At 42.5% G+C, this 25,722-nt stretch overlaps 4 protein-coding genes across 5 annotated transcripts; 2 read left to right on the top strand and 2 right to left on the bottom strand.

Moving 5' to 3' along the window:
• Positions 1-498: 498 nt before the first annotated feature.
• Positions 499-4,521, bottom strand: cops6 (COP9 signalosome subunit 6). The gene is made up of 10 exons (XM_056769748.1): positions 4,428-4,521; positions 3,320-3,445; positions 3,095-3,226; positions 2,933-3,021; positions 2,802-2,864; positions 2,667-2,714; positions 2,457-2,571; positions 2,242-2,334; positions 1,093-1,193; positions 499-748 (listed from the first exon to the last, which is right to left on the bottom strand). Exons 1-10 carry the CDS (start codon positions 4,486-4,488, stop codon positions 608-610), a joined length of 969 nt encoding a protein of 322 aa, XP_056625726.1. The 5' UTR covers positions 4,489-4,521; the 3' UTR covers positions 499-607.
• Positions 4,522-4,675: 154 nt separating this feature from the next.
• Positions 4,676-12,395, bottom strand: LOC130437925 (evC complex member EVC). The gene is made up of 20 exons (XM_056769595.1): positions 12,096-12,395; positions 11,143-11,235; positions 10,961-11,047; positions 10,672-10,886; positions 9,672-9,744; positions 9,401-9,475; positions 9,060-9,185; positions 8,767-8,919; positions 8,497-8,698; positions 8,282-8,391; positions 7,630-7,728; positions 7,322-7,522; positions 7,139-7,242; positions 6,950-7,061; positions 6,673-6,876; positions 6,438-6,579; positions 6,282-6,363; positions 6,124-6,214; positions 5,893-5,974; positions 4,676-5,645 (listed from the first exon to the last, which is right to left on the bottom strand). Exons 1-20 carry the CDS (start codon positions 12,273-12,275, stop codon positions 5,605-5,607), a joined length of 2,472 nt encoding a protein of 823 aa, XP_056625573.1. The 5' UTR covers positions 12,276-12,395; the 3' UTR covers positions 4,676-5,604.
• A 92-nt stretch (positions 12,396-12,487) lies between these two features.
• Positions 12,488-21,942, top strand: LOC130437923 (limbin). 2 transcript variants are annotated; one of them, XM_056769593.1, is made up of 22 exons: positions 12,488-12,773; positions 12,844-12,935; positions 13,558-13,605; positions 14,082-14,259; positions 14,543-14,643; positions 15,028-15,096; positions 15,424-15,555; positions 15,663-15,808; positions 15,877-16,201; positions 16,286-16,525; positions 17,642-17,805; positions 17,994-18,138; positions 18,209-18,370; positions 18,451-18,686; positions 19,020-19,188; positions 19,549-19,650; positions 19,841-20,053; positions 20,179-20,363; positions 20,477-20,555; positions 20,638-20,777; positions 20,851-20,940; positions 21,066-21,942. In XM_056769593.1, exons 1-22 carry the CDS (start codon positions 12,647-12,649, stop codon positions 21,409-21,411), a joined length of 3,489 nt encoding a protein of 1,162 aa, XP_056625571.1. In that variant the 5' UTR covers positions 12,488-12,646; the 3' UTR covers positions 21,412-21,942. The 2 variants fall into 2 exon arrangements, with proteins under 2 accessions (XP_056625571.1, XP_056625572.1); XM_056769594.1 differs by having other exon boundaries at positions 12,490-12,773; positions 15,424-15,537.
• Positions 21,943-23,747: 1,805 nt separating this feature from the next.
• LOC130438210 (cytokine-like protein 1) lies at positions 23,748-25,170 on the top strand. Its single transcript, XM_056770042.1, has 4 exons — positions 23,748-24,012; positions 24,093-24,137; positions 24,493-24,639; positions 24,745-25,170. The coding sequence occupies exons 1-4, from the start codon at positions 23,842-23,844 to the stop codon at positions 24,844-24,846; spliced, it is 465 nt and encodes a 154-aa protein (XP_056626020.1). The 5' UTR covers positions 23,748-23,841; the 3' UTR covers positions 24,847-25,170.
• Positions 25,171-25,722: the final 552 nt, after the last annotated feature.

Genomic DNA, 25,722 nt, shown 5'->3' with positions numbered 1-25,722 from the left:
GTCCAGCGTGGCATCAGTTGTCAACACATGTTGGTTGATTTCTGCTGAACACACTGAAGTTTATGAGGTGGTTTTTATGTAAGAAAAGCTTTTAATAGCAACTTCTGTTGGCCTATATATGTGTGTGTTCAGGAAGTTTAGAAAGCCTCCCTGAGGGTTAAATCTTTCCCTAAATGAAAAACATTTGTTTCAGCAGAAGCGACTGTAGTAGAAAGCTTTTGCTTAAATCAGGTTCAGTTTCTCCTCTTTACGTGCAACACAAAGGTTTGACACACTGGATAAAAATGTGTTGCTCAAAGTCAAAAGAATGCCAAATACATAAATGCAACAATATAAGTTAAGTTCATCACATTCATATATAGTTTAATGAGATTTGACTGAAAATGTAAAGTCAAACTTCAAAACTACTCATCTCGTGTGAATGAATCTGCAACATCGTTGATGCAAATGTGTATTGTTGCATGTGTGCCTCATTGCACAGAAACAAACACACAAAAGTCACAAAAAGTCCATTTAATGGTGTGAGAAGTTCATTTACAACAGAAAAGGCAAAAATCAGAACGCGATCACAAGACTGAGAAAACACGCAGCAGAACACTGAAACATGTCAGAAGAAAAGTCCCCTCATGCGTCGGCCGATGCCCTGCCGGTCGTACAGAACGTTGAATTTGTTGATGAATTGATTCATGCTGTTGCAGGTTTTGGTGATGTTGCCTAAATACGCCATGAGACCCACGTCATTACATTGCTGCAAAGAGACAGAAAGCACAAGTTACACCGTCTGAATGTTCAACTTTCAACAAGGTTTGGGTCAAAATCTATGTTGCTGTAAATCCACATCAGAAAATCAACCAACTTCTAATCAACACAAACCCCTCAAGTCACTAAAAGACTGTCCATCTTCAGTAAGAACTGAAGACAAAAACTGATGTCCAAGTACACAACTCCTTTACATGAAAGTACAGATACTACAGGTCAAATATCACTCCACTACAAGAGAAAGTCGTCAAGACACATTTTTACAGAAGTACTTGCATCTAACAGTATGTGTCTATGAGAGATCAGAGTGTGTGTGCGTGCGTGTGTACTCACATCATAAAAGTCCGTCTTAAACTTGAGAGTGTTGAGAACAGGAAGGCGGTGACACAAAGCGTTGGCCTCCCGCAGGATCTCATGATTAAACGGAACTTCACCTAATAAACACACAAGTGAGAGAGTGTCATGTGGCACACTCTTCCGTCTATATGTTCAAGGTCATGGGTTCAATTACTGGGGTACACATACTGATGAAATGCATATCTTAAACACAAATGTATATAAATCAAAACACAATACAGCTCAGAGAATGATGGAATATTTATAAGTCATCAATAAGAACGTCATGTGGATGAACAGAATGTTTATGTTGTGTTCGGCAAGATGAGGCGTGACGTGTCTGTGGAGTGCACACAGTCATGGAAACCGGCGTGGTGCGTCTGTGGAGATCACGTTCAGTCATTGAAAACGATGTTTCAGCATTAAAGAAGCGGCGTTTGTTTTGTGACATCCTTTATGGGAAACGGTGACTCATGGCTGCTCACAGCGCTTGTCCACGCTCAAATCCAAATGTATAAATTGTTCAGTTCTTCAAAAAAACAAAAGAGACCCGGTTCTCGTTTCCCAACTCTTGTGATGAGTGAGAACAATGAATCAATATCACACACAGAGAAACCACAACTGTCTGAAGAATTTGTGTCTTCTCTAATGTTGTGATGGTTACACATGTACATATCTGCTCATAACACAGATGGATCAAAACATTGGTTAAACAAACTCTGGTGCGTCAGATATGACTGAACATGTTTTTGTGTAATAGTGACCATTTTAAAGTTGACTAGTGTTTAATGAGCTTTCACAGACAAGGCTTAGGTCTTGTCCCAGACTTCAATAAATGATTGAGCTGTCTGAAATTAAAATAACTTGCTGTGTAAAATCTTTAAAGATGTCAGTGCCGTTGTTTTGTTGTCTCAAGAGGCACCTCAGTGAAGTTTTTTTCTAAGGCATTTTTATAAAAGCGACTTAAATCTGCTAATTTAACTAAAGCACAATCCTGATTTAAGATAAACCGTGTCTCTGAAAGCGGGCCATAATGTAATAAAGTCATTTATTTAACCCCATATTTACATTTGAACATTTCAGTCATAAAAGCAGGTGTGTGATTTGGGAGCAGTGTAGTGTTTTGTATGTGTCTGATACACTCACCAGCTTGAACAGCTTTCACATATTCCAGAATGACCTTCACCCGGCTGTGTAGCATCTTTATAGCACTGTGTTGAGCGATCAGATGCTCCGCCACTGAAGCGCAAACACACACACACAAACACACGCTTAAATCACACAAACAATGTCCATAAACCTGTGTTTGTATTTATACACCGTTTAAAAGTTTGGAATCAGTGAAACAGTTCAAGTGTAACCTGTGGAGTTCTCTCCTGACCCAGTCGTCGTCATTCGCGCAACATGATCGACTCCAATGCGTTCAGCCTCTTCTGTCGCTAACGTATACGGCAACTCAGCAAACAGCATGGTCGCCTAGCAACCACATCACAGAGGAAAACACACTGAGACTGAAAGACAGGAAAGATCAGGACCGTTGAACTCTAAACGCCACAAACACACACACTCACCTCTCCATTGATGATGTCGATCACAGACTCGAACACGCTGACCGGTAACTGTACAAACAAGACACAAGAACATCTCAACACAAACATGACAACAAAAAACCCACTGGACACTTGTGTGTGTTGTGCGTCACTCACGTCTGTGTGTTTGGTCATGGGGTTGAGTTTCAGGAACAGTGGACTCTCGATAATCTCACACACCTGAAAACACACAAACATCATCACAACTGCGGCGCGACACAACACAAAGATTTTGAAGTCCCGCCCACCTGCTTATGAATGTGGATATCTGATTGGTCAGGAGCGCCGCCAGTCGTGTACCAGCCCAGAAACTCCATGTCCTTAAAAACCTGCTTGACTGATGGAGGAAACACAGCATCACGCACACATACTCTGAGTGTGTGTGTGTTTGTGTGTGTGTGTTTACTTACATTGCTCTTCTTTAATGTAGTAATACTCTTTATCGATGTGAATTTGACCTTCTACTGTGTGAAACAGAAGCTCAAAGGAATTCATCACCTCAATGTTTCTTCCCTCCTGCTGTCCAATCAGAGCGCCAACAACTACACACACACACACACGCACACAGAGAATAAAAGAGTTGAGCAGGTGCTGAGTAACACACAGATTTCATTCACACAGAACACTGATCTCACCCTGAACGGCGCGTCCCTCCTGCGAGCGGATTCGGATCCAGTGATCAGAGATATTGAGTATAACCAGAGGATGTAACGCCACTGACACACTTCCTGTGACACCTGCAGCCATCACACTGGGGCTCACTGCACACACACACAGTGGGTTCTCATGTTAAATGGGTTTTTCTATACACATGATGACTTTTTATGTTGTATCTTGAAATCCTCCCACTGTTCTTAAACCAAACCAACACAAAAACCTTCCTTCATTGTTATATTTGTACAGTACTACTATCTTTGTAGGAATATGTGAATATTGTTGGCTCTAGTATAATAAGTGTGACAGGATATAAATTGTGATTGTGAGACATGCTTACTTAATCTTATTAAGAACTTTAATTTAACATTAAACAAAAGTTAAAAGATCTGCTTACCAAGAACCTCTAAAACTTAATATTTTGGGGTATTAGTAACTTATCAGAGTTTACAGTGAGTGTCTGTCAGCTACAGTCAGACACCAGAAAAATTAGATTTAAACATTTCTTTATATGTGACTTCATAACACGATGGATCAGTAATTGATGTATGGCATGTGTACATTGGCAGATCAAATTTAATCTGTTTATGATCTCAACTCTAGAAACATTATAACATTTGCTAAACGTTACTACAAAATGACGTTTACATTACAATTTTAGTAAGGTTCTGTCTGCGCTTTTTTAAAGACATAACGGAGCAGAATGAAAGCTGATGTTTACTGTAGATGTGACAACAGATCTGTTCAGCTGAAGTTAAAAAACACATTCAATGAGATTCTCGAGCATAAACAGCTGGAGCTTTTAGCCAAAGAGGCCATAGATGCACGCTGTCAAAACCAGCCAATCAGGGTGCAGATTTTGACCAGGAGGCGGAACTTTCGGCATTTTTGTCCAACCAAAACAAAACCTGAGAGAAGGTGAGCCAATCGGCAACAGCCCTAGCTTGTGTCTTTTGCCAAAACATAAAAATGTACGGATAGCTAAAACTTCAATGAACGTAAGTGACGCCAGTGTGTGTATTATAGCATATTGTTGTGTATTGTTGTATAATTCAGGCCAACTGCTCGCGTGTGTCTGTGATATCTCACCAGTCTGGTCCACCTCCATTCCACCGCCGTTACTCGTCGCCATCTTGCCTGTCTCTGTCATCTGCGCGTGCGCAGTGCGCTGTGCATCAGACGCCAGTGTGTGCGGCGCTTTACTGACACCTGTTGTCTCTTCCGGACATTGCAGTTACAACAGCATCTCCCAGCACACAGTAATACAGTTTATACAGCAGTTACATTCAATAAAACTAGTTGATGCTTTAGGTATCGTGAACAAATAATGATCAGCATTATAATATGTATTATTGTTTATTTATAAATATACCATACAGGATTGATAATCAGAATCAGAAGGAGTTTATTGCCAATTATGTTTATACACCAAAGGAATTTGACTTGGCGACAGGAGCTAAGTGCAGAAGAAAGTGTACACATGGTGCAAACATAGTGCAAATACACATTAAAATAGAAAAATATATGAATTAAATAAAACCCCAAAAAGTAGACAAAAAATATATATTCAGTGTAAAGATGTGTTATTTACAGGTTTAACCTATTGTTTCTTACAATGTAGTTTCTAGATGCAATGTGGTTAGTTACCCAAGTAATGGGTTTAGGTTGGACTTTTGCAGCTTGTCAGTCACAGAGTCGGCTAGTCTAGAAAAACTGGTTTGTGTAAATATTTTCAGGGGCACCATAAAACTACTCTGAAATGTGACTGAGGTTTTCTGGAATTAATCTGAGAGAATTTCTAGTGTGGTTTTCAGTCTCAATTTATTTATAAAGCACGATTAAACACAACTACTGCTATAATCATGCATTATAAGACAAATCAAATAAAAAAGTTTTAACCTGGATTTAAAAATAGTCAAAGTAGGGACAGTTATAATTTCCGTAGGCAGACTGTTGTGATCCGACACGTTATTCTGAAGTGTTGCGTGTAAACTATATCTACTTTATCTTAGCACTGGTACACTAGTTCATGTCAGCAGAAATTACTCATAATACATAAGATACATTATACAGTATGTACAAAGACATTACAATATTTACAATATCACACACAGTGTGTCATGCATAGAGTCGCTGTAAATCCATGTGAAGCTTTCACAGAGACAACAGAGATGAACGTGTTAAATCACATGTATGCATTCAAAAGGAATGAAGAATGAAGTGAACAGGTGAATAAACATATACGAGATGTTATAACCTGCATACATCACGTGACTGTCTGAACGTTTCTTTCTCTGACATCTGGCCCTGAAACACAACAATACATCAAGTCAGTCAAACTCAACTCTATGTTCAACTGATTGTTATTCTAAATGCATCTTGTTGGTTTGAGGAATTACATTTCCTTATAAACTGATAAGACAATAACAGAAATTGTATTTACTATGCATGCGTTAAATATAATGTACACATTGTACTGCATTATGGTCATATTCCATGAACACATTTATGGTCGCATGAAATAAAGTGAAGGTTTAGTTCTGATGGGACTGACCTGTGAGATATTCTGTGCTTATGCTGTCGAGAGAAACATGTGCCAGAGCTGCCAGACGACACATAAAGGTCTTCTCTTCTTCCTACACACACACGTGAGCACTTCAGTATGTGTGTGATGAGCAGAAATATATGTGTGCAGACAGACAGCCAGAGAGAGAGAGAGAGAGAGACAGACAGACAAACAGACATATAGGCAGACAGACACAGAAAGACCGACAGACAGACATACCGCAAGTTCTTGTCTGTAGTTGTGTGTTCGCACTGGATTGTGATGCTTGTTTTCAAACTCGCTCAGACACTTTGTCTTTATCTCAACAATCCTATAAACACAAAAACACATTGAAGCAAATGACAGAGTGTGTGTTTTGTGAGAGTGTTTGAGTGTACCTGTGAAGTGATTCAGTAGAGTTGAGTTTTCTGGCACAGTTGTTGAGTTGTGTGTGTAGAGCCCGAGCGCCGCTCCTTCTGTCTGTAACTCATGATAAGTTTAGTCTGATAAGGAACATAAATAGACGTTTGCAGTGAAAGTTTTCAGAGATGTACCCGTTGCAGTGGTGTGTGGTCGCAGCTGCTGCAGCGTCGTCATGGCGATGTGCTGGATATGTGTGTAATAATCACGGATGAGAGAGAGAAGAGAATCCCGTGTCACAAACACACTTTCACACACCGCGTCAATCAACCCTTCCTACAGACACACAGACACACACGCCGAGTTTCATTTCTGAACATAAAAGTGCTTTTCAAGAGAGACGAAGTTCAACAGAACAAGCGCACTGACCTTCACGCATCTGTCTGTCCTCACAGAACCTCCAGCAGACAGACAGCTCATCTGCAGCCTCGTGGTGCATGCGAGGGCGTGGCCAAACAGAATGTGGGCGTGTTCTTGTAGCATGTCAGCCGCGGCCTCCAGCTCTGACAGCTGCTCGTGATGAAGGTTTTGAGCTGCCTCACGGGGAAGAGTTTCCACGGCAACACAGGGGTCCTGGAGACCAGAGGACACTGAACCCAGGGCGTCTGTGTGTGAACATGTTAAAAACACCAATGTGTGTGTTCACCTGCGCATCAGAGTGCATCTCTCTCACGGTCCGCAGGCAAAAATATCTCGCTGATAAAATCCTCTGAAACTCCAGAACCAAAAGACCCTGCTGCTCCTCGATCAGATCACAACTGTCAACAATCAATCAAATCCATCAGTATCTCACATCATCGCTTTATAGATCAGCAACACCTGATGCGGTGGTCACCTGATGTCTGAATGCCTGGAAACCATCGCCATGACGATCTTACGCTGCTGTTCTCCAAAGTGATTCAGACAGCACAGAGTCAAAGCCTCTTCTTCAATCCACACCTGCATCCCATAATATTCATGAATGCATCCCATCGTACTCATCACCCCTCACCCTCATGTCGTACGGTGACTGTAATACCTGTCTGCATCTCTGCAGCTGCTCTCGCATCATCTGCAGGTGCGTGTGGGCGTGTCTCTCCTCTCGCTGTATCTGATTGGTCACTGTGAGTTTCAGGGTCTTCAGCTCTGATTGGCAGAGGTCCGTTGATGAAGCAATGTTGCTCTCCACACACTCTGTGCTCAGATCAGTCAAGCGTCTGCTACACTTACCGCACAAACTCTACATATATGAAACACACTGATGACATGTGGCTTACAAAGACACAACGTCACACTTATGATGTGTGTGTCACAGGGATTAAACACAAATGAAACACACACACTCACCCTCCAGCGTTCACACAAAGCGTCAGTGATTCTTGCATCCTGCTGAAGCTCAAAGTCTCTCCAGTGATTCCAGTGTGTCACCTGCACATCCAACATCCTCTGCGAGGAGGAGGACAGACAGACAGATAGACAGACAGAGAATGAGACAGGCAGATAAAAAGCATTCAATTAAAGAGAGCGAGACAGATAGAAACAGAATAACACAAACAGACAGACAGAGAGTGTATGACACATCAGCTGCCAGAGATAATGACAGATAGACAGATACACAGACACACTCAGACAGACAGAATGTGAGACACACCAGCAGACAGACAGATAGTTTGAGACAGACAGAGAGAAACAGACAGTCAGAAAGAATGTCAATCAGACAAAACGATCAGAAACAGAAAGAGAGTAAGACCGATAGAAAGAGAAAAACACAAACAGACTGATAGAGAGATAGTGACACAGACAGACAGAAAAAAAGAGAGAAAGAGAGAGAGAGAGTGTAAGACACACCAGTTTAACATGGATAGAGACAGACAGACAAAGAGAATGAGACAGTGTGAGACAGACAGACAGATAAACAGAATGAGACGGAGTGAGCGAGACAGACATAAGAGAGAATGAGACAGAGATCAACAGACAGACAGGTGTAGATGTCACTGACCTGAATATCTGTGTGTGTGTCTGAACTCTGAGTCTTCATCATCCTCTTCCTCCTCATACACACCTTCTCACAGTGTTTGAGTGTGAGTTCATCAGTCTGACGACCCATCTCTACACTCACACACAGACACAGACACACACATCAGATGATTTCTTCTCATCTTACGGTCTGTGAAGGATAGACAGTTATTCAGTGTAATGATGTTGTGTTTGTACCATCCATCCACTGCTGGAGTTCCTCAGTAACTCTCGTCTGAAATTCACTCATCAGTTTCTCCCGCTGTCCATCAGGTCTCAGCCGCTCCACCGATTGGCCCGTGAGCTTCACCACAAGCTCCGCCTCCTTTTTCAGGTGGGCGCTTTTCTCTCTAAGCCAATCGGCCACTTCCTCCCACCACTCGAGCCTGTCCATCAGCGTCTGGGTCAAACACACAGTCTAAGTGTCAGAGCTCACTGTCGGTCATGACTGTAAACAGTGATCATCACCTTCAGAACAGACCGCTGGATCTCAGCAAGAACCGTCTCCACCAACCGCAGACTCCTCAGTAATGCACGCGTCACTTCCTGTGCGTCATCCCTGCTAAACCTGCTGTGAAGGCTCTGACGGAGACGTTCCATCTGCTTTCCAAATCTCAGAGCCTAAACAAACATGAACAAAAAATTGAATTGGGAGATCACCGCAGTTCATTCATATCCAGATCATTCATCACATTTGAATGGAAAGCTCAAGCGCACTGCATTGTGGGACAGATCATGTGAAAGTGGTTTCAGATGTCTACCGTCTGCAGCGAGCGAGTGAGATTCTGTCTTCCCGTTTTCTCCATCTCCTCTATAGAACACAAGAGTGTGTCAGACTCCTGCCGCTCGTCCTCCCTCATCATCTCTTTCTTCAGCACCTCCACTTCCTGTACAAAGGGATGCTGGGTAAAGATCAACTGCGGCAGGAAAATGCACAACATGAGCGCCACACGGCGTTACATTCATTTTCAATCACACCCTCTTCTGCTTCAAACTGAAAGTTTCTCATTTGAAGAACAAACGTCACAGCGAGACTGGAATTGAGCGAATGTTTCTGCGTGTTTGGTGACATCATCTCTCACGTGTGATGGGCATCTCTCACCTGCAGCTGCTGCGTGTGGATGATGTCAGCGTGCTCTCTGTCACCCAGCAAAACGGGCAAAATCTCCAGGAAAATCTGCACATGAAGAGCATTTCTCATCTTTTCTACAGTAACCTCAAGTCTTAAGATGAACTAATGAGACCTTTAAAGAGTAAATTACATGAGATCATGAAAATAACATGTCATGCTAGCCGTGTTTGAAAGTAAGCAGTCTGCCAAGACTCCATCCTGGAGGTTCCCTTTCTAAATGTTAGCATAGAAAGTTTTGTACCTTATATTTCTCCTGCTGCAGTTGTGTAGTGTAGAGATGAAGCTCTTGTAGAGTCAAACACAGCAAACTGTTCCTGCAAATACACAAACATTTATTATTCACACCTTAAAGTGAAAGTTCACCCAGTTCTGTCATCAGTTATTTAGCCTTGTGTCATTTCATACCTGTTTAAATTACTTTGTTCTGAAGAACCACGAGGAAGATATTTGGAAGAATGTTATTTTTTTCATTACTAGTCAAAGGTGCCCCAGAACTGGTTGTGTTCCTACATTCTTCAAAATATCTCACTTTGTGTTCAACAGAACAACGAAATGATACAATATTTGTTTTCCTACTGTGGTGGTGGTATGATGATGTCAGAAAATTGCCAACATTCTTACAAATATCTTTCTTTGTGTTGAACAGAACAAATACATTTAAATAGGTTTGAAACAACGTGAGGGTGAGTAACTGATGACAGAATTTTCATTTTGGGGTAAGTGTCCCTTTAAACCTTTGCTTGACTCTCACTGTGTGTAAAGGTTTAGATGTTGGATATCATAAATATTCACATAAGGATCCAGCATTCCACACTGTGAGACCATGATAACTGAATAACCAGGAGTAACGATTAATCTGAGTTAATGTATGAACAGAGCGAAGAAGAACGGACGGAACGTATGAGGTGATGTGACACAGGTGAATGTGAACATATGCCTCAGAAGTGACAGACCTCAAATTAAAACAAACGATGCTTAAAAAAAACCCCTCAAACTTCAGAAAAAATGTCCAGGACAGACCTCTTGTGTAAAATAAAGAGAGGAAATATTCTGCTAGAACAAACATTCCTGAAAAACACGATTCATAGCTTGAAGTCAAAGGTCATGGAGGAGAGTGAATGATTGTTTTTGAGATACTTTTAGAAGACTCAAGTCTTCAGCAATACTTCAGTGTGTGTGCATGCTTGTCAGTGTGTGTGTGTTAGTGTGTGTGCATGTGTATGTGTGTGTGTGTGACTGACCGTGAGTGAGCCAGGGTTTGTGGGTAATGCTTGACTCTTCTGAACGGACGGCTGGTTTGTGTGTTATTGAGACTGCATGACATAAACTGACTGCTTTCATCGTCCTCTCTCTCTCGGCTCAGCCAATCATCACCTGATGATGAGGAGGAGTCCTGATTGGGCGAGGTCGGGCACTTCTCGTGCAGTGAGGGGTTAGACGCTCCGTCTGCTAACGGCTAACATCAAACACGAGAAGGCGTTAAAACTGAAACACTCTGATGAAGAAACATGACATCAAAACTCATCTCACTCTGAATCGCTGACTGATGGGATACACGACTCGAGCCTTCAACGCAAACGCAGCGACATCACTGTTTACTGTCAGCTGAGGGTCATCCTGAGACAACACACACACACAGATACACATAAATAAGTAAATGTTTTTGTTTGCTCAAGTGTGAGAATGTGTGTGTTTGTGTGTGTGGTATATACAGCTTTATCAGGTTCAGTCTTGTGTTGTGATCTCCCGCTCTCGCTGTCACATTCACTATTGTGTTCACACACCTCCAGTCGCCTCTGCGATCCCTGTAACACACAATACAACACAACAGCTGTGTGTCCGTTACATTAAACACAGAATAACACCTGAAGATAAGTAGTTTATGATTTATAGTTGATTATTTCATGGAAGTCAATATACAAGTACATCATTTTGAACTTCACCAACTGCAGGGAGGTTTTTACACTAACAGATATTTATTCCAGGCTAATAAATGTACAACCATCATGTTTAAAATATAAACAAGGAGAGCAATTGTGATTTTATTCTCTATATTTTGGAAATGTTATCCTCTCAGGGACGTCTTCACCCCAAAATGAAAACCCTGTGATCGTTTACTCACTCTCAGATTGTTCCAAACCTGTATAGAAGAAATTTGGAAGAATGTCAGATCTCATCCCGACTTACTGCCATGGAAGGGAAAATAAATACTATGGGAGTCAATGGGGGAGACTTGTTAAACAGGTAACATTCTTAATATATGGCATTTCTTTATAGCTTACTTAAACTCAACAGCCTGCCTCGGGTATAAATCTATTCTTTATTTATTCAGTAAATGAATTATTTTTTAGATGTAATGTATTTGTGGTCGGGGTAGAGATGATGGTGTTCGTTAATCTCAGCTGGTGGTGTTTTGTTCTTATTTTGGGATAATGTGTCTGTGACTGAAGATGCTGAGATGAGAACGGATGGATGAGTGAAATTATAAATGTGTAATAATGTTTGTTATACTTATATGTCTATAATGTATTCTAAACAAGAGAAGAACAAGAAGTCGAGCCGCGTGAAAATAATCTTCACACAAGTAGTATTTTGAGCAGTAACACAATCGTATACAACGACGATGTTTGTTCAAATGTAACGTAAGACGGTGATGTGTTCTCACCGGAGCCGTGATGATCACCCTCTTCCGGTAACACATGTAGATGAGCGCAGCGGCGACCACCGCGACACAGACACCCGACACCGCGGCCCCCGTTACCGGAGCCGACCGCACGCGCAGCGGTTCCGTCAGTTCAATCAACACATCGCTCGAGCACGCGCCAGATGAAGCGTTGAAGCGCATCCCAAAAACAACCTTTACTCGGTACCGTTAACCGGGTAACGATCTCAGCTTCACCAACAGCGTATCTGTCCCGTTCTGGAACTTTTGATTGACAGAGTTTGAGACCAATCGGAGCACAGCTTCCCCTGAGGAATGTTGTTCGATGGGCCAATTAGATGCGTGCAGGGGCGGAGTTTTCCACAACGGTTCTGAAGTTTTGTGTAGTAAACGGAAATAACAAAACAAATGGTCAGTTGTGTGCGTTCTTCTACAAACATGTTACTAAAGACGAATGTTCTTTTTTATCACGTGATTTTATTTAGAGAGGCGTAAACGCTCGTGTGATGAAAATACATCGTTAGACGCAAGAAAATTAGCCGTTTTGTATTTTAATGTGTCGGTTTTTGATTGTGAGCGCATTCCTGTTTGTCGCGCGACCTGAAGATGCTGCACGTGTTGACAGATCAACATCCGATCCGGATCAGGACAAAGATGTGGGGAAAATCCAGTGCAAAAAAGGTTTCAACTCCTGTTAATATAAAATCTCACAAAGCTGATAGAAACTTCTTGACAACATGTTGTGTTTTAGAGACGAACAGTGGCTCCTCTCAGGTCCGCATCTCTTATGTGGCCCCCGTAGACTCCTGGAGGAACAGAAACACACGACACACTCCATCTCAGGTAAAAGCAACACAGTCATCCATCAAATCCATCATTATAATAAGACATTTCATTGTTGATGCTATAATTGAATTTATATTGGAAAACGTAGAGATGATTATACATTAAATATCAGTAAGAATTGTGTATCTCCAATTACAGCACAACAGACGTTTTAAACAAATGTACTAGAGACATGTTTAAAGGTTACATGCTGTTGTATTTAAAGGGACACTTCACCCAAAATACAAATTCTGTCCTCATTTACTCACCCTCAGGTTAAATGTATTTGTTCTGTTAAACACAAAGAAAGATATTTGTAAGAATGTGAGCAATTTTCAGTTCTGTCACATCAACCACTTCCATTGTAGGACATTTTAGGAACACAAACAGTTTAGAGCCCCTTTGACTACCATTGAATTTTTCCTACTATGACAGTCAATGATGTCTCAGAATTGAAAATTACTAACATTCTTACAAATGTCTTTTTATAATTAATACAGGTACGAAATGAGATGAGTGTGAGCAAATTATGACAGAATTTTTGGGTGAACTATCACTTTAACCACCACACAACACCAGCCTGTGATGTCATGTTTCATATTACCCATGATTCCTGTATCATAACTGTGTTTACATTTAGAACGCAGTGAAGCCAGCGTTTGGACTCACCTTCCACAAGTGTGCTCAGGTGTGTAACAGACACTGTGTGTGTGTGTGTGTGTGTTCTGATCTCTCCTGCATTAAACAAGAAATGAATCTCATGAGCACATGACTGTGAAGTTTGTTGCAGCTGTTGACATCTAGAATCTTACTGTTTAGTCATTACACACCGGGGCTAGTTGTCACACTTAAACTGTGGTTAATATTTATCAAGGCACATACCTTAAAGTCTCTGTTACAGAAATAATATTAAACATTAATCCACTGCTACTGTTAATGGGTCATTTGTATTATAAACAGAAAGAAGGTCGGAAAGAATTCACCCCAAATGCAGAACTGTTGACCCTTACAGAGAATGTTGTGTTACACACCACCAGGGGTGTATAGGACAGAAGACCAGACATTTGGTTATTTAGATTTTCACAGTCAGTCGTTGCTCAAAATGTCACATAACATGTGCTGATTGTTCAGTTGTGAGTGTATGTGTGTATTTTTGTGTTACAGGTGGAAACAGGAAGAGGATCGCAGGTGAGTGTGATGTTAGTGATCACGAATCCTGCTGAGGGAAGTGACCTATCACAGCTCTGCATCCGCGACGCCGTCTCTGATGTCACACTTCTGCAGACCAATGGGAGTGTACATGAGACAGGATACCAGACCTTCCAAACAGACTCACTGCCAGGTACACAAATACACACACCTACACATCAGATGTATTTGTTTTACACGTTAGAAACTGACTGTGAAGTCTGATTGGATGAGGCGTGGTAAAGGTCATTGTGAAATGAAACATGTGTGTTACATGTGTTGTTGCGTGTGTTGTTTTGCACTAGTGATTCGTCATTGTCTCGTTTATATGATGTTTTCTCTTCTCTGACCCTTTAGTGTTTTTCTCTAGTTGGCTTTAGGTCACATACTCATTGCTTTGTGTGTGTGTTTGTGTGTGGATTTGTGTGTGTGTGTAGCGGGCTCTGAGTATGTGGTTGTGTACAGATTGAGTGTTAAAGGAAACAGAAAGCAGCTTTTGACTCTTCCAGCGTTTTTGACTTTCTCCAATGCTACTCAGGTATCTCTCTCTCTCTCTCTCTCTCTCTCTCTCTCTCTCTCTCGCTCACTTACTCTCTTTCTCTCTCTCTCTCTCTCTCTCTCTCTCTCTCTCTCTCACACTCTCTCTATCTATCTATCTATCTATCTATCTATCTATCTATCTATCTCTCTCTCTCTCTCTCACACTCTCTATCTCTCTCTCTCTCTCTCGCTCACTTACTCTCTTTCTCTCTCTCTCTCTCTCTCTCTCTCTCTCTCTCTCTCTCTCTCTCTCTCACACTCTCTCTATCTCTCTCTCACTCTCTTTCTCTCTCTCTCGCTCACTCTCTCTCTCTCTCGCTCACCCTCTCTCTCACTCTCTCTCCGACGGTTTCAGTCAAATAAATGTTTTGTGTGATTTCAGAATGACATTCATCTGTTTGGTCCTGTTGTTGCTAATTTCACTCTGACAATACTTCATGAGGCCCATCAGGTAAACACACAGTAACTATATTAAACGACTACATGACAGATTTGATATTTCACAGATGAAGTTCTCACACAAACATGTGCATGTCATTAAAGAAAGGAAGCATTTATAGAAATGTAAAAGCAAACATGATTTGACTGATTTATGAGTCTTTATTTAGTGAGAACCACTAAGATGTCTCAACTTGATTGTTACATTTTCAAACACACAACCACTGGAAAACTCACAAAAAAACACATTGCTTTATTGTTTCCTAGTGTGTTTGTAAGATCTGCTAAATGTAAATGTAATGTAAACACATATGTAACCGGCTGATGTGTGTGTTTTCAGGATGGCGCTGTGCTGTTTCTGAGTTTTACAGCTTCATTTCTCCTGATGGTTTTGCTGCTGTCTGTCAGTGTTGGCATTGTGAACGTCCTCCTGCACAAATCCACTCAGCACAGAGTCAGTTTACTACACTATGTGTGTGTGTACATATGTGTGTTAATTTGTTAAAGTCAAACTGTTATTTACGAATTGTGGTTTTATTGTGATGAGCTTCCTCACAAAGAAACTTTCTTACTTTCTAGAGGAGAAGCTTCTGTGAGGAGACGGGGCCATGCCAAGGGATATGTGACATCACTGAGTCAGCCAATCAGGAAGCAGCATTTGAGGATAAGTTTGTGGACATTATGATGTTAGAGGACTCACAAAACATGATCCATGCGCTTGACAGGTGTGTGATATTGATCCACTGAATCCAGATGAAAAGAAAATCAGTTATTCATTCTCTCTCTCTCTCAGTTTGAACATATCCACTCGGTTGCGCAGTATGGTTGTGGTGGAGCACACGCGGGTGCAGATGTATGAAGGGTTGTTGGTGGTGTTACTGCGTGGTGTTGGGTCAGCGGGGCGTCTCAGCCCGCAGGCGGAGCAGCGTGTTTTGGGAGTCGTGCACGGACAGATCGTGGGCATGGAGGGAAAAGTGCAGGAGGAGCACGTGGCTCGTATGGAAACGCTCGCTGCCCGCTGTAATCTAGAGACACAGGAGGAAATGGAATCACAACAACGTGCCCACGCGTCAGAAAGATCACACGCGGAGCGACTGTTTCATCAAACACAACACCAGGTAACACATTTGTGCATCAGCCTCGTCCAGCGGGCCACGTGTGGACGCGCTGCTCTGACCTTCTGATGTGTTGCGTCATGTCAGGACGCGGCGGAGGTTCGAGCTCTGTCGGAGAAGCTTCATAAGGAAGAGCAGCGCTGTCTGCAGAGACGTTTGATGGCCAGACACGAACACGCATCTGCGCAGGCGCAGAGACAGCAGGCACTGCGGCGTAGATTTGAGCTTCACAAAATTTTCGGCGAGGAGCTGCAGGAGGCCACGATAACGGGAGAACTGCAGGAAAACACAGCTGACAAACTCCTGCTACAGTACTACGGCTGTCAGGTGATTACCCAGCATGCTTCACTCTAACACTGTCAGGTGATTACCCAGCATGCTTCACTCTAACACTGTCAGGTGATTACCCAGCATGCTTCACTCTAACACTGTCAGGTGATTACCCAGCATGCTTCACTCTAACGCTGTCAGGTGATTACCCAGCATGCTTCACTCTAACACTGTCAGGTGATTACCCAGCATGCTTCACTCTAACACTGTCAGGTGATTACCCAGCATGCTTCACTCTAACGCTGTCAGGTGATTACCCAGCATGCTTCACTCTAACACTGTAAGTTGTTTACCCAGAATGCTTCACTCTTGACGCTGTCAGTTGTTTACCCAGCATGCTTCACTCTAACACTGTCAGGTGATAACCCAGCATGCTTCACTCTAACACTGTAAGTTGTTTACCCAGAATGCTTCACTCTTGACGCTGTCAGTTGTTTACCCAGCATGCTTCACTCTAACGCTGTCAGGTGATTACCCAGCATGCTTCACTCTAACACTGTCAGTTGTTTACCCAGAATGCTTCACTCTAACGCTGTCAGGTGATTACCCAGCATGCTTCACTCTAACACTGTCAGTTGTTTACCCAGAATGCTTCACTCTGACGCTGTCAGGTGATTACCCAGAATGCTTCACTATAATGTTGTCAGGTGATTACCCAGCATGCTTCACTCTAACACTGTCAGGTGATTACCCAGAATGCTTCACTCTTGACGCTGTCAGTTGTTTACCCAGCATGCTTCACTCTAACACTGTCAGGTGATAACCCAGCATGCTTCACTCTAACACTGTAAGTTGTTTACCCAGAATGCTTCACTCTTGACGCTGTCAGTTGTTTACCCAGCATGCTTCACTCTAACGCTGTCAGGTGATTACCCAGCATGCTTCACTCTAACACTGTCAGTTGTTTACCCAGAATGCTTCACTCTGACGCTGTCAGGTGATTACCCAGAATGCTTCACTATAATGTTGTCAGGTGATTACCCAGAATGCTTCACTCTAACACTGTCAGGTGATTACCCAGCATGCTTCACTCTAACGATGTGAGGTGACACATATGCGTGTGATGTTACAATAAGTGTCATGTGTTATGTACACATGTGTCTCTGGCTCCAGGACAGCCTGGAGGAGGTGCTTGATGTCCTTCTGGCCAATCAGAGAGCTCTGCTGGCGGAGCGACACGCACAGCGGCGTTTCCTCGTTCAGAGTTTCCATAACCTTCAGGCTGTTATAAACGACACCTTCAGCGGCATCAGTGACCGCAGCACACAAACAGACGGGTACACTTCATACTACATACTCTGACAACATCTATTATTTATTTTCATACTATACTTCAACTTCTGCATATTCATTTGGCATTATAACATATCTACAACATACTACATAGAAGTATTTACAGATAGACATCATCAGACACCACTTCTCTCTCTTATCACTCCTCTCTCTCTCTCGTGTGTGTGTGTAGAGCGTGTGGTGTGTTTCAGCAGTTTCCTGATGTTCAGTCGGAAGTTTTGCGTGTGAAGCAGGATTTACAGGACAGCATGAGCCGCGAGTGCAGAGCCATCCGCTGTGACATCATCAAGAGGAGACGACGGCTCTTGTCAGAGATGGTGTGTGTGTCATTGCTGAACCGTGTTATGCGTGTTGTGTGTGGTTTGTAATGTTTGTGTGTGTGTTTAGGTGTTTGGACACAGGCTTCAGCTGCAGGGTTTGTGTGAAGTGTCTGAGATCACAGTGGGTCAGTATCTGCAGAAATGGACCAAACTGTTGCTGAATCAAAGCACTGAACTCTCAGAACTCATTTATCACCTGGACAAACAAACTGCAGCCAGTGTACAACAGGTACACACACAACATCATGCTGTTATGTGCGTCACATGAATGATCATGTGATTAATAAGGTTTCGTCTCTCTGTGAGCAGGTGACTGTAGGTTTGCTTCAGGATTCATCAGCTCAGTTGAAGGCTCACATGTCTGCGGTGTGTCCAGGAGCTGCACGCCTCCTCCCGCTGACAGACGCTCTTCACGAGAAACTGCAGAGTCTGAGCGAAGCTGATGTGTGTGACCTTCAGTCCGCTCAGAGCTGCATCCAACACATCAAACTACAGGAACTACAACAGCAGAGAAACATCAGAGACGCCTTCAGAGAATACTGCAGGTCTGACACACACACACAAAACACACACAAACCCAGGTTATTATAGATAACTCCAATTACAACATCTTAAAATTATTGCAAAAACTAAGTTTAACATATACACAAAATACACCCCAGGCACTAAGACACACACACACACACACACAGTTTAAGACACATACTCTCACACACACATTTAAGACACTCAACTCACATAACATACTCTCAAACATACACAAAATACACAAACATACACTATAGACACACACACCCACATACAATCAAACACACAATCATAGATACACCAATAACGAATAGATGCTTTTACTGTGTGTGTGTGTGTGTGTGTGTCAGTTGTGTGTGTGCGTCCCAGCGCTCTCTCTCTCATGAGCACTGGTTGCGTGTTCAGCTGGAGTGTGTGAAGGCTGCGTGCTGTCTGGATCATTGTCTCGTGCTGCCACATGATAACCCCACCGTGACCCTGGCTGACCCCGCCGTGACCTCTACCACCTCAGAGATGCAGGTGAGTGTAGATTGAGATAGAGGGCGTGAGCAGTAAAGACAGTCAAGTTAACACCAGAGCCAGTGAGAGAGTCGCGACAAATGGAAGTTCAAGCGTGATTCATGGACCTCCAGATAGTTCCAGGAAGTGATGTTTGCTATTTCCTCCAGATAGTTCCAGGAAGTGATGTTTGCTATTTTATTTAATTAAACAACTCCAAAACGTAAAAGTTCATCTCTGTCAGTCTGTTTTGCGTTGCTAGTGACTTCCGGGGAACTATTGTGAGGCTCAATGAACCGCCAATGCTTCGAAAAACTGTTCTGTTGGAGTGAACAGAGTTGACGTGACGCTCTGGTTAACATCTGTGTCGTTCACCTGCAGAGGAGGTCAGAGGTCATGGAACCGAAACACCTTCAGAGGAGCATGCAGGAGAGAATGCAGCTGTTGCAGCACACAGAGACGGAGAATGACGTGCTACAGAGGGTAAGAATGCGCCGGAGCGACTTGTTGGACTTTAAGTGGGTTCTGTAAACACGCATGGCTGCATTGAATGCATCCTTGATATAGATAACTAATCCTTGTCCTTTCATGCGTCCTCTGTTCGTGAGCTTTGGAACCAGACTTTGACAGTTGAAGAACGCATGTTGAGAAATGGCCTGTGTGTGTGTGTCAGGAGTGGAGTGAAGCGTGTGTGTTTCAGGAGCAGCAGACGCGTGTGTGTCAGGAGCGTGTGGCTGCGTTCGTGGCTGCGCTGCAGTGGGAACACGCAGAGAAAACAGCGAAAGTGACAGAGACGCACTCCGCCCTGCTCAAACTACACACACTCATCACGCAAGAGCTACACAACTCAAGTGATGTCACACAGATCGTACACACACACTGTCTGGTGAGTACACACACACACATGCTTGTGTCTGGTTTGTCAGAGGTGATCATGAGCTGGATGTGTTTGTCATCGTTTCAAATGAGATTCCAACAGTTGTTATATTTAGACAGTCTGTGTGTCTCAAGGCTTTAGAGGAGGCGGAGCTTCAGCTTCAGGAGGAGGAGTCAGCTTGGGAGAAGTGTTTGGAGGGGCGGGGCTCTGCTGCTTCTGGTGATGATGCGTTTGGATTGGACCGTGACCGTAGAATCGCTGATCTCCTACAGGAGGCGCTCTACAAGCGTCAGCACATCACACAGAGATTGACTGACAGGTGAGTTTGTTGTTATCTGACCTTCATGATCACCGGATGTCCGTGTCACACATGCATTGGCGGGTGGTTGCATTAGAGCACATCTCATCTTATGTGTGTCTGTGTGTTATCAGAGTGTTGAGGAGAAATCAAACCGTGGAGTATCATAGAGATCAAATCCAGCTGAAGAGACTGAACACGTACTGTCAACAGGTCATTCTCTCTCTCTCTCTCTCTCTCTCTCTCTTTATCTGGACTTTTGCATTATCTTGCTGTGTGTGTGTGTGTGTGTTAGGATCTGGATTTGTCATCAGTGTTGGTCAGTCAGGCTCAGATCACTATTCCTGATCTCCATGAGGTCCTGCGTCTCCTGCTGCCTACAGTACCTGAAGGAGAACTGCTGTCACTCTTAGATGTACTACAACCCAAAGCAGGGTAAAACACACACACGCACACACTCAGCGTGGCACAGTTACATGTTTGTATGTGACGTGTTTTGTGTTTGTAGGAGTGATTCAGGAGCCTGCGTTTCTCTGGCAGACGGACTGCGACGTGATCTGTCTCGCCCTCCTCACCACAGCGACAGAGAGAGAGACAGGTCAGACATGTTCAAAGGCCCATTTACAACAAATGCGATTTTTAACCGATAGTATTCTTCTTTTTTACATTTACAAAGATATTTTAATGAGTTTCAGATCGGTCTTTTGTGTTTACATTTTTCAGGCTTATAAAGAAGCGTCAGAAGCTTGGTGTCAAGCTCTTCTCTGGTGTCAGTAGCTCTGAAGATGTTCCTGATATTCAGCAGACACTCAAACAGGTCCAGGAGTTTCCTCAGACTCCATCTTTCACTCTTCAGCCAGAGCTGCAGATCACAGAGGAGGCGGCTGATGAAATTGAGGAGGCGTGGCCAAATAAAGAGGGTCACATCTCCACAGATCCACTGTTTATTTTCCGCTGCTCTTCACCAGCGAGCACACACGAGAACACGCAAACAACACGCACGCGCAGAAAGAAACAAAACTATTTGAACTTTAAGAAGAACAGTGTCGCTCCACAACAACAGACGTGACGGCTACACCCCACAAAAGACTGCCTGTAGTTTATTGCTCCTTCAGTGTTTTTAAATGCAGAATTGTGATGCATGTTTTTTTTATATACACACCTGCAAGCACACACACACACAGCTGTCAATCAAGTGCTACACTAATGCATAAATTACACTGTATAAATGCAAAAAGTCAAATATTACTGTCAAATACATAAAAGATGTACAGTTGAAAGAAAAAGTATGTGAACCCTTTGGGCTTACTTGGATTTCTTCATAAATTGGTCATAAAATGTGTTCTGATCTTCATCTAAGTCACAACAATAGAGAAACACAGTCTGCTTAAACTAATACTACACAAACATTATACGTTTTCATGTTTTTATTGAACACAACATGTAAACATTCATAGTGCAGGGTGGAAAAAGTATGTGAAACCCTAGGCTAATGACTTCTCCAAGAGCTAATTGGAGCCAGGAATCAGTCAACCTGGGGTCCAATCAATGTGATGAGATTGGATGTGTTGATTAAAGCTGGCCTGTCCAATAAAAAACACACACCAGTTTTGAGTTTGCTGTTCTGAAGAAGCGTTGTCTGATGTGAACCATGCCTCACACAAAAGAGCTCTCAGAAGACCTACGATCAAGAATTGTTGACTTACATAAAGCTGGAAAGGGCTACAAAAGTATATCTAAAAGCCTTGATGTCCATGTGTCCACGGTAAGACAGATTGTCTACAAATGGAGAAAGTTCAGCACTGTTGATACACTCCCTAGGCGTGGTCGTCCTGTAAAGATGACTGCAAGAGCACAGCGCAGAATGCTCAATGAGGTGAAGAAGAATCCTAGAGTGTCAGCTAAACACTTACAGAAATCTCTGGCACATGCTAACATTTTTGTTGACAAATCTACAATAAGAAAAACATTAAACAAGAATGGACTTCATGGGAGGACACCACGGAGTAAGCCACTGCTGTCCAAAAAAAACATTGCAGCACGTTTGAAGTTTGCAAAAGAGCACCTGGATGTTCCACAGCACTACTGGCAAAACATTCTGTGGACAGATGAAACCAAAATTGAGTTGTTTGGAAAGAACACACAACGCTATGTGTGGAGAACAAAAGGCACAGCACACCAACATCAAAACCTCATCCCAACTGTGAAATATGGTGGAGGGGGCATCATGGTTTGGGGCTGCTTTGCTGCCTCAGGCCCTGGACGGATTACTGTCATCGATGGAAAAATGAATTCCAAAGTTTATCAAGACATTTTGCAGGAAAACTTAAGACCATCTGTCCGCCAACTGAAGCTTAACAGAGGATGGACGATGCAACAGGACAACGACCCAAAGCATAGAAGTAAATCAACAACAGAATGGCTTCAACAGAAGAAAATACGCCTTCTGGAGTGGCCCAGTCAGAGTCCTGACCTCAACCCGATTGAGATGCTGTGGCATGACCTCAAGAGAGCGATTCACACCAGACATCCCAAGAATAATGCTGAACTGAAACACTTTTGTAAAGAGGAATGGTCCAAAATTTCTCCTGACCGTTGTGCAGGTCTGATCTGCAACTATAGGAACGTTGGGTTGAGGTTATTGCTGCCAAAAGAGGGTCAACCAGTTATTAAACCCAAAGGTTCACATACTTTTTCCACCCTGCACTATGAATGTTTACATGTTGTGTTCAATGAAAACATGAAAACGTATAATGTTTGTGCGGTATTAGTTTAAGCAGACTGTGTTCCTCTATTGTTGTGACTTAGATGAAGATCAGAACACATTTTATGACCAATTTATGAAGAAATCCAAGTAAGCCCAAAGGGTTCACATACTTTTTCTTTCAACTGTATATGTATATTGTTTTCCCCAAAATGATACTTTACTACGTCATAAGGCTATATGGTTAATCTTTTTTTTTAATTGAAAAAACAAATAAATGTTTTCTTTGATTTAAGACTTATGCTGAGGATTTTTCTCATACTAAATTTAAATTCGTTTGGTCCGAAAATGATAAAACTTTATTTTTATTGCACATTCGCCATTTCGCCAAAATAAGTTACGTTTTCAGTGGTGTGTTTTAAATACAGGAAATATGTGTTTTGATATAAAAGTGGTTTCTGATGATTGCTTTATATTTGGGGAATTCGAGGAGCTGTGTTCAGATCCCTCTCTCTGTCTGTCTCTCTCTCTCTCTCTGTCTCTCTCTCTCTGTCTGTCTCTCTCTCTCTCTCTCTCTGTCTCTCTCTCTCTGTCTCCCTCCCTCTCTCTCTCTCTGTCTCTCTCTGTCTCTCTCTCCCTCTCTCTCTCTCTCTCTCTCTCTGTCTCTCTCCCTCTCTCTCTCTCTGTCTCTCTCTCTCTGTCTCTCTCACTCACTCTCTCCCTCTCTCTCTCTCTGTCTCTCTCTCTCTCTCTCTCCCCCTAAATTCGAGAGTTTCGGTCTGTTTCTCTCAGCAGATGTTATTGAGACACACAAACGCAAACATGAGACTCGTTTCTTTCATCTGTATTTTTCTCGCTTTGATGTGTTTGACGAGCTGCGCGCCGCCGACCTGTTACTCGCGCGTTCTGGATCTCAGTAGGGAGATTATGGATATTCTTGATAAAGTTCATAAATCGGATCGCACTGTAAGTGAACGTGTTTGCGTCAGCACGCTTGTATTGAAGTGTTTATGATCGAGATTAACGTCAAACTTTAATTCTGACAGAAAACGTGCGCTGAGATGCTGCCGAAGATGTTTCTCGACGTGCACGTGAGTGTTTAGTGTTTAATGTTGTTGTTATGTTTAGGCTAAATTAAAGCACCAGACAGATTCAACGGGTTTAATGGTAACAGTTGTGTTGGTTTTAATGGAAACTATAAGCGTGTCTGCTGGTCATGTGTTGAGTTCTATTGGATGAATGTTATCTGACTGTTCTAATCATGAAATCTGTCTGTAATTTTGAAATGGTTGTAAAGTTTACATATAAAATTCTTAACAAGTTGTCGTTAATTTGACCTTCAAGAATGCGTCTGTATGTGGGGTGGTGACGGATAGATTGCGCAGCTGTGATTGGAAAACATCTGCATGAACGTGTGAGCCAATCAAATCCCCTGATGTGTTGCAGAACTCATGTATGATGCCAAAACTGCGTGATTTCATGTATGTGAGTGAGAATCTGCACACAGAATACTGCAGAGAGAGACCTCGCATCCGACACCTGAAGAGAAAAGTCCGAGGGCTCTACACCATCATTAACCGCGTGTGCTATCGGGTATGTGGAGCTGCCCGTGACCTTACATATGAGTTTGGGTTTGTTGTGTTTTTATTGAGGGAGGGGTGTGTGTGTGTGTGTGTGTGTGTGTGTGTGTTTGTGCAGGAACTGGTGTTTCATACAAATGACTGTGAAGCTCTGGAGACGGGACACAGCAGCCCTCGATACACAGAAGACCGACTGCAACTTCTAGAAGATGACAACTGAGAGACAATTACACACTAATATAGCACAAAGACATGTTTCTCAATATTAATTTGGTGTGTGTGTGCGCGTGCGTGCGTGCGCGTGCGTGCGTGCGCGTGCGTGCGTGCGCATTCCACCAGCAAGCAAAACTTTTCCACAGGAAATCATTCCACTCCGTCATTTTAATAATGAAACACTGAGCTTGATAAGTTATAACACATATCAAGGATGGATGGATAACATTACAAAAACAGAGTTAGTCTCTCATTTTCTTCGTTTTGGGATGTTTCTTTGTATGTTTATATAACATTATATCATTCAACAAATAAACTGACAGTTTATTTATGTGCAGTGTGTGGATTTTCTGAGTTTGAAACAGCACTCGGTTCATTGCAGTGGATTTTAAAACATCTGTTGAAGCACAATTGAGTGTTACACATGGAACTGCTGTTAACAATCATTGTGTCTTTACTCTATAAATGTCATTTAAGTTATAACTAACTTCAGAATACATGTATTGTACAGTTGTGGACAGCTGACACTATAATGAAGTTACTGAGAACAAACCCACATTGTAAGCATGTATTCATGCTCGTCTTTGTTTCTCTGCAATTGCAAATTGTAAACAAAATTACAGATGAACGACTAAAACGACTGAAAAGCAGAATACGGGCAACAAATGGACCATTATCTACTGAAACAGGCTATTTTAATTGTTTTAACTACTATGCAATCAACAGATCGGGTACAATATAAACATTTATTTTACTTAGAAAATTTCCCCAAATTATTCTTTATAACATTGAATGTCTTACCAGTGAGAGCTATTCAATGTAAAACAGATTTGTGTTGTTTTTTCAGTCTCTTGCAAGCAGCTCTGTTAAAGTGCTCAGTCAC

The sequence above is a fragment of the Triplophysa dalaica genome, chromosome 16 (assembly GCF_015846415.1).
Source record: "Triplophysa dalaica isolate WHDGS20190420 chromosome 16, ASM1584641v1, whole genome shotgun sequence".
Classification (NCBI taxonomy): Eukaryota; Metazoa; Chordata; class Actinopteri; order Cypriniformes; family Nemacheilidae; genus Triplophysa; species Triplophysa dalaica.
Note: the sequence above shows the minus strand (reverse complement) of the source record. Positions and strands in the feature narration are given on the sequence as shown.

Coding starts and splice junctions, on each gene's coding strand:
- cops6 (XM_056769748.1), bottom strand. CDS start 4,488: ATGACAGAGACAGGCAAGATGGCGACGAGTAACGGCGGTGGAATGGAG. Junction 3,022..3,094: donor CTACATTAAAGAAGAGCAAT/GTAAGTAAACAC, acceptor TTCCTCCATCAG/TCAAGCAGGTTTTTAAGGAC. Junction 2,715..2,801: donor CCATGACCAAACACACAGAC/GTGAGTGACGCA, acceptor TTGTTTGTACAG/TTACCGGTCAGCGTGTTCGA.
- LOC130437925 (XM_056769595.1), bottom strand. CDS start 12,275: ATGCGCTTCAACGCTTCATCTGGCGCGTGCTCGAGCGATGTGTTGATT. Junction 10,887..10,960: donor CCATCAGTCAGCGATTCAGA/GTGAGATGAGTT, acceptor GTTTGATGTTAG/CCGTTAGCAGACGGAGCGTC. Junction 7,729..8,281: donor ACACACACACAGATATTCAG/GTCAGTGACATC, acceptor TCCTCCTCGCAG/AGGATGTTGGATGTGCAGGT.
- LOC130437923 (XM_056769593.1), top strand. CDS start 12,647: ATGTGTCGGTTTTTGATTGTGAGCGCATTCCTGTTTGTCGCGCGACCT. Junction 14,260..14,542: donor CCAAACAGACTCACTGCCAG/GTACACAAATAC, acceptor GTGTGTGTGTAG/CGGGCTCTGAGTATGTGGTT. Junction 15,556..15,662: donor GAGTCAGTTTACTACACTAT/GTGTGTGTGTAC, acceptor CTTACTTTCTAG/AGGAGAAGCTTCTGTGAGGA.
- LOC130438210 (XM_056770042.1), top strand. CDS start 23,842: ATGTTATTGAGACACACAAACGCAAACATGAGACTCGTTTCTTTCATC. Junction 24,013..24,092: donor TTCATAAATCGGATCGCACT/GTAAGTGAACGT, acceptor TAATTCTGACAG/AAAACGTGCGCTGAGATGCT. Junction 24,138..24,492: donor AGATGTTTCTCGACGTGCAC/GTGAGTGTTTAG, acceptor GATGTGTTGCAG/AACTCATGTATGATGCCAAA.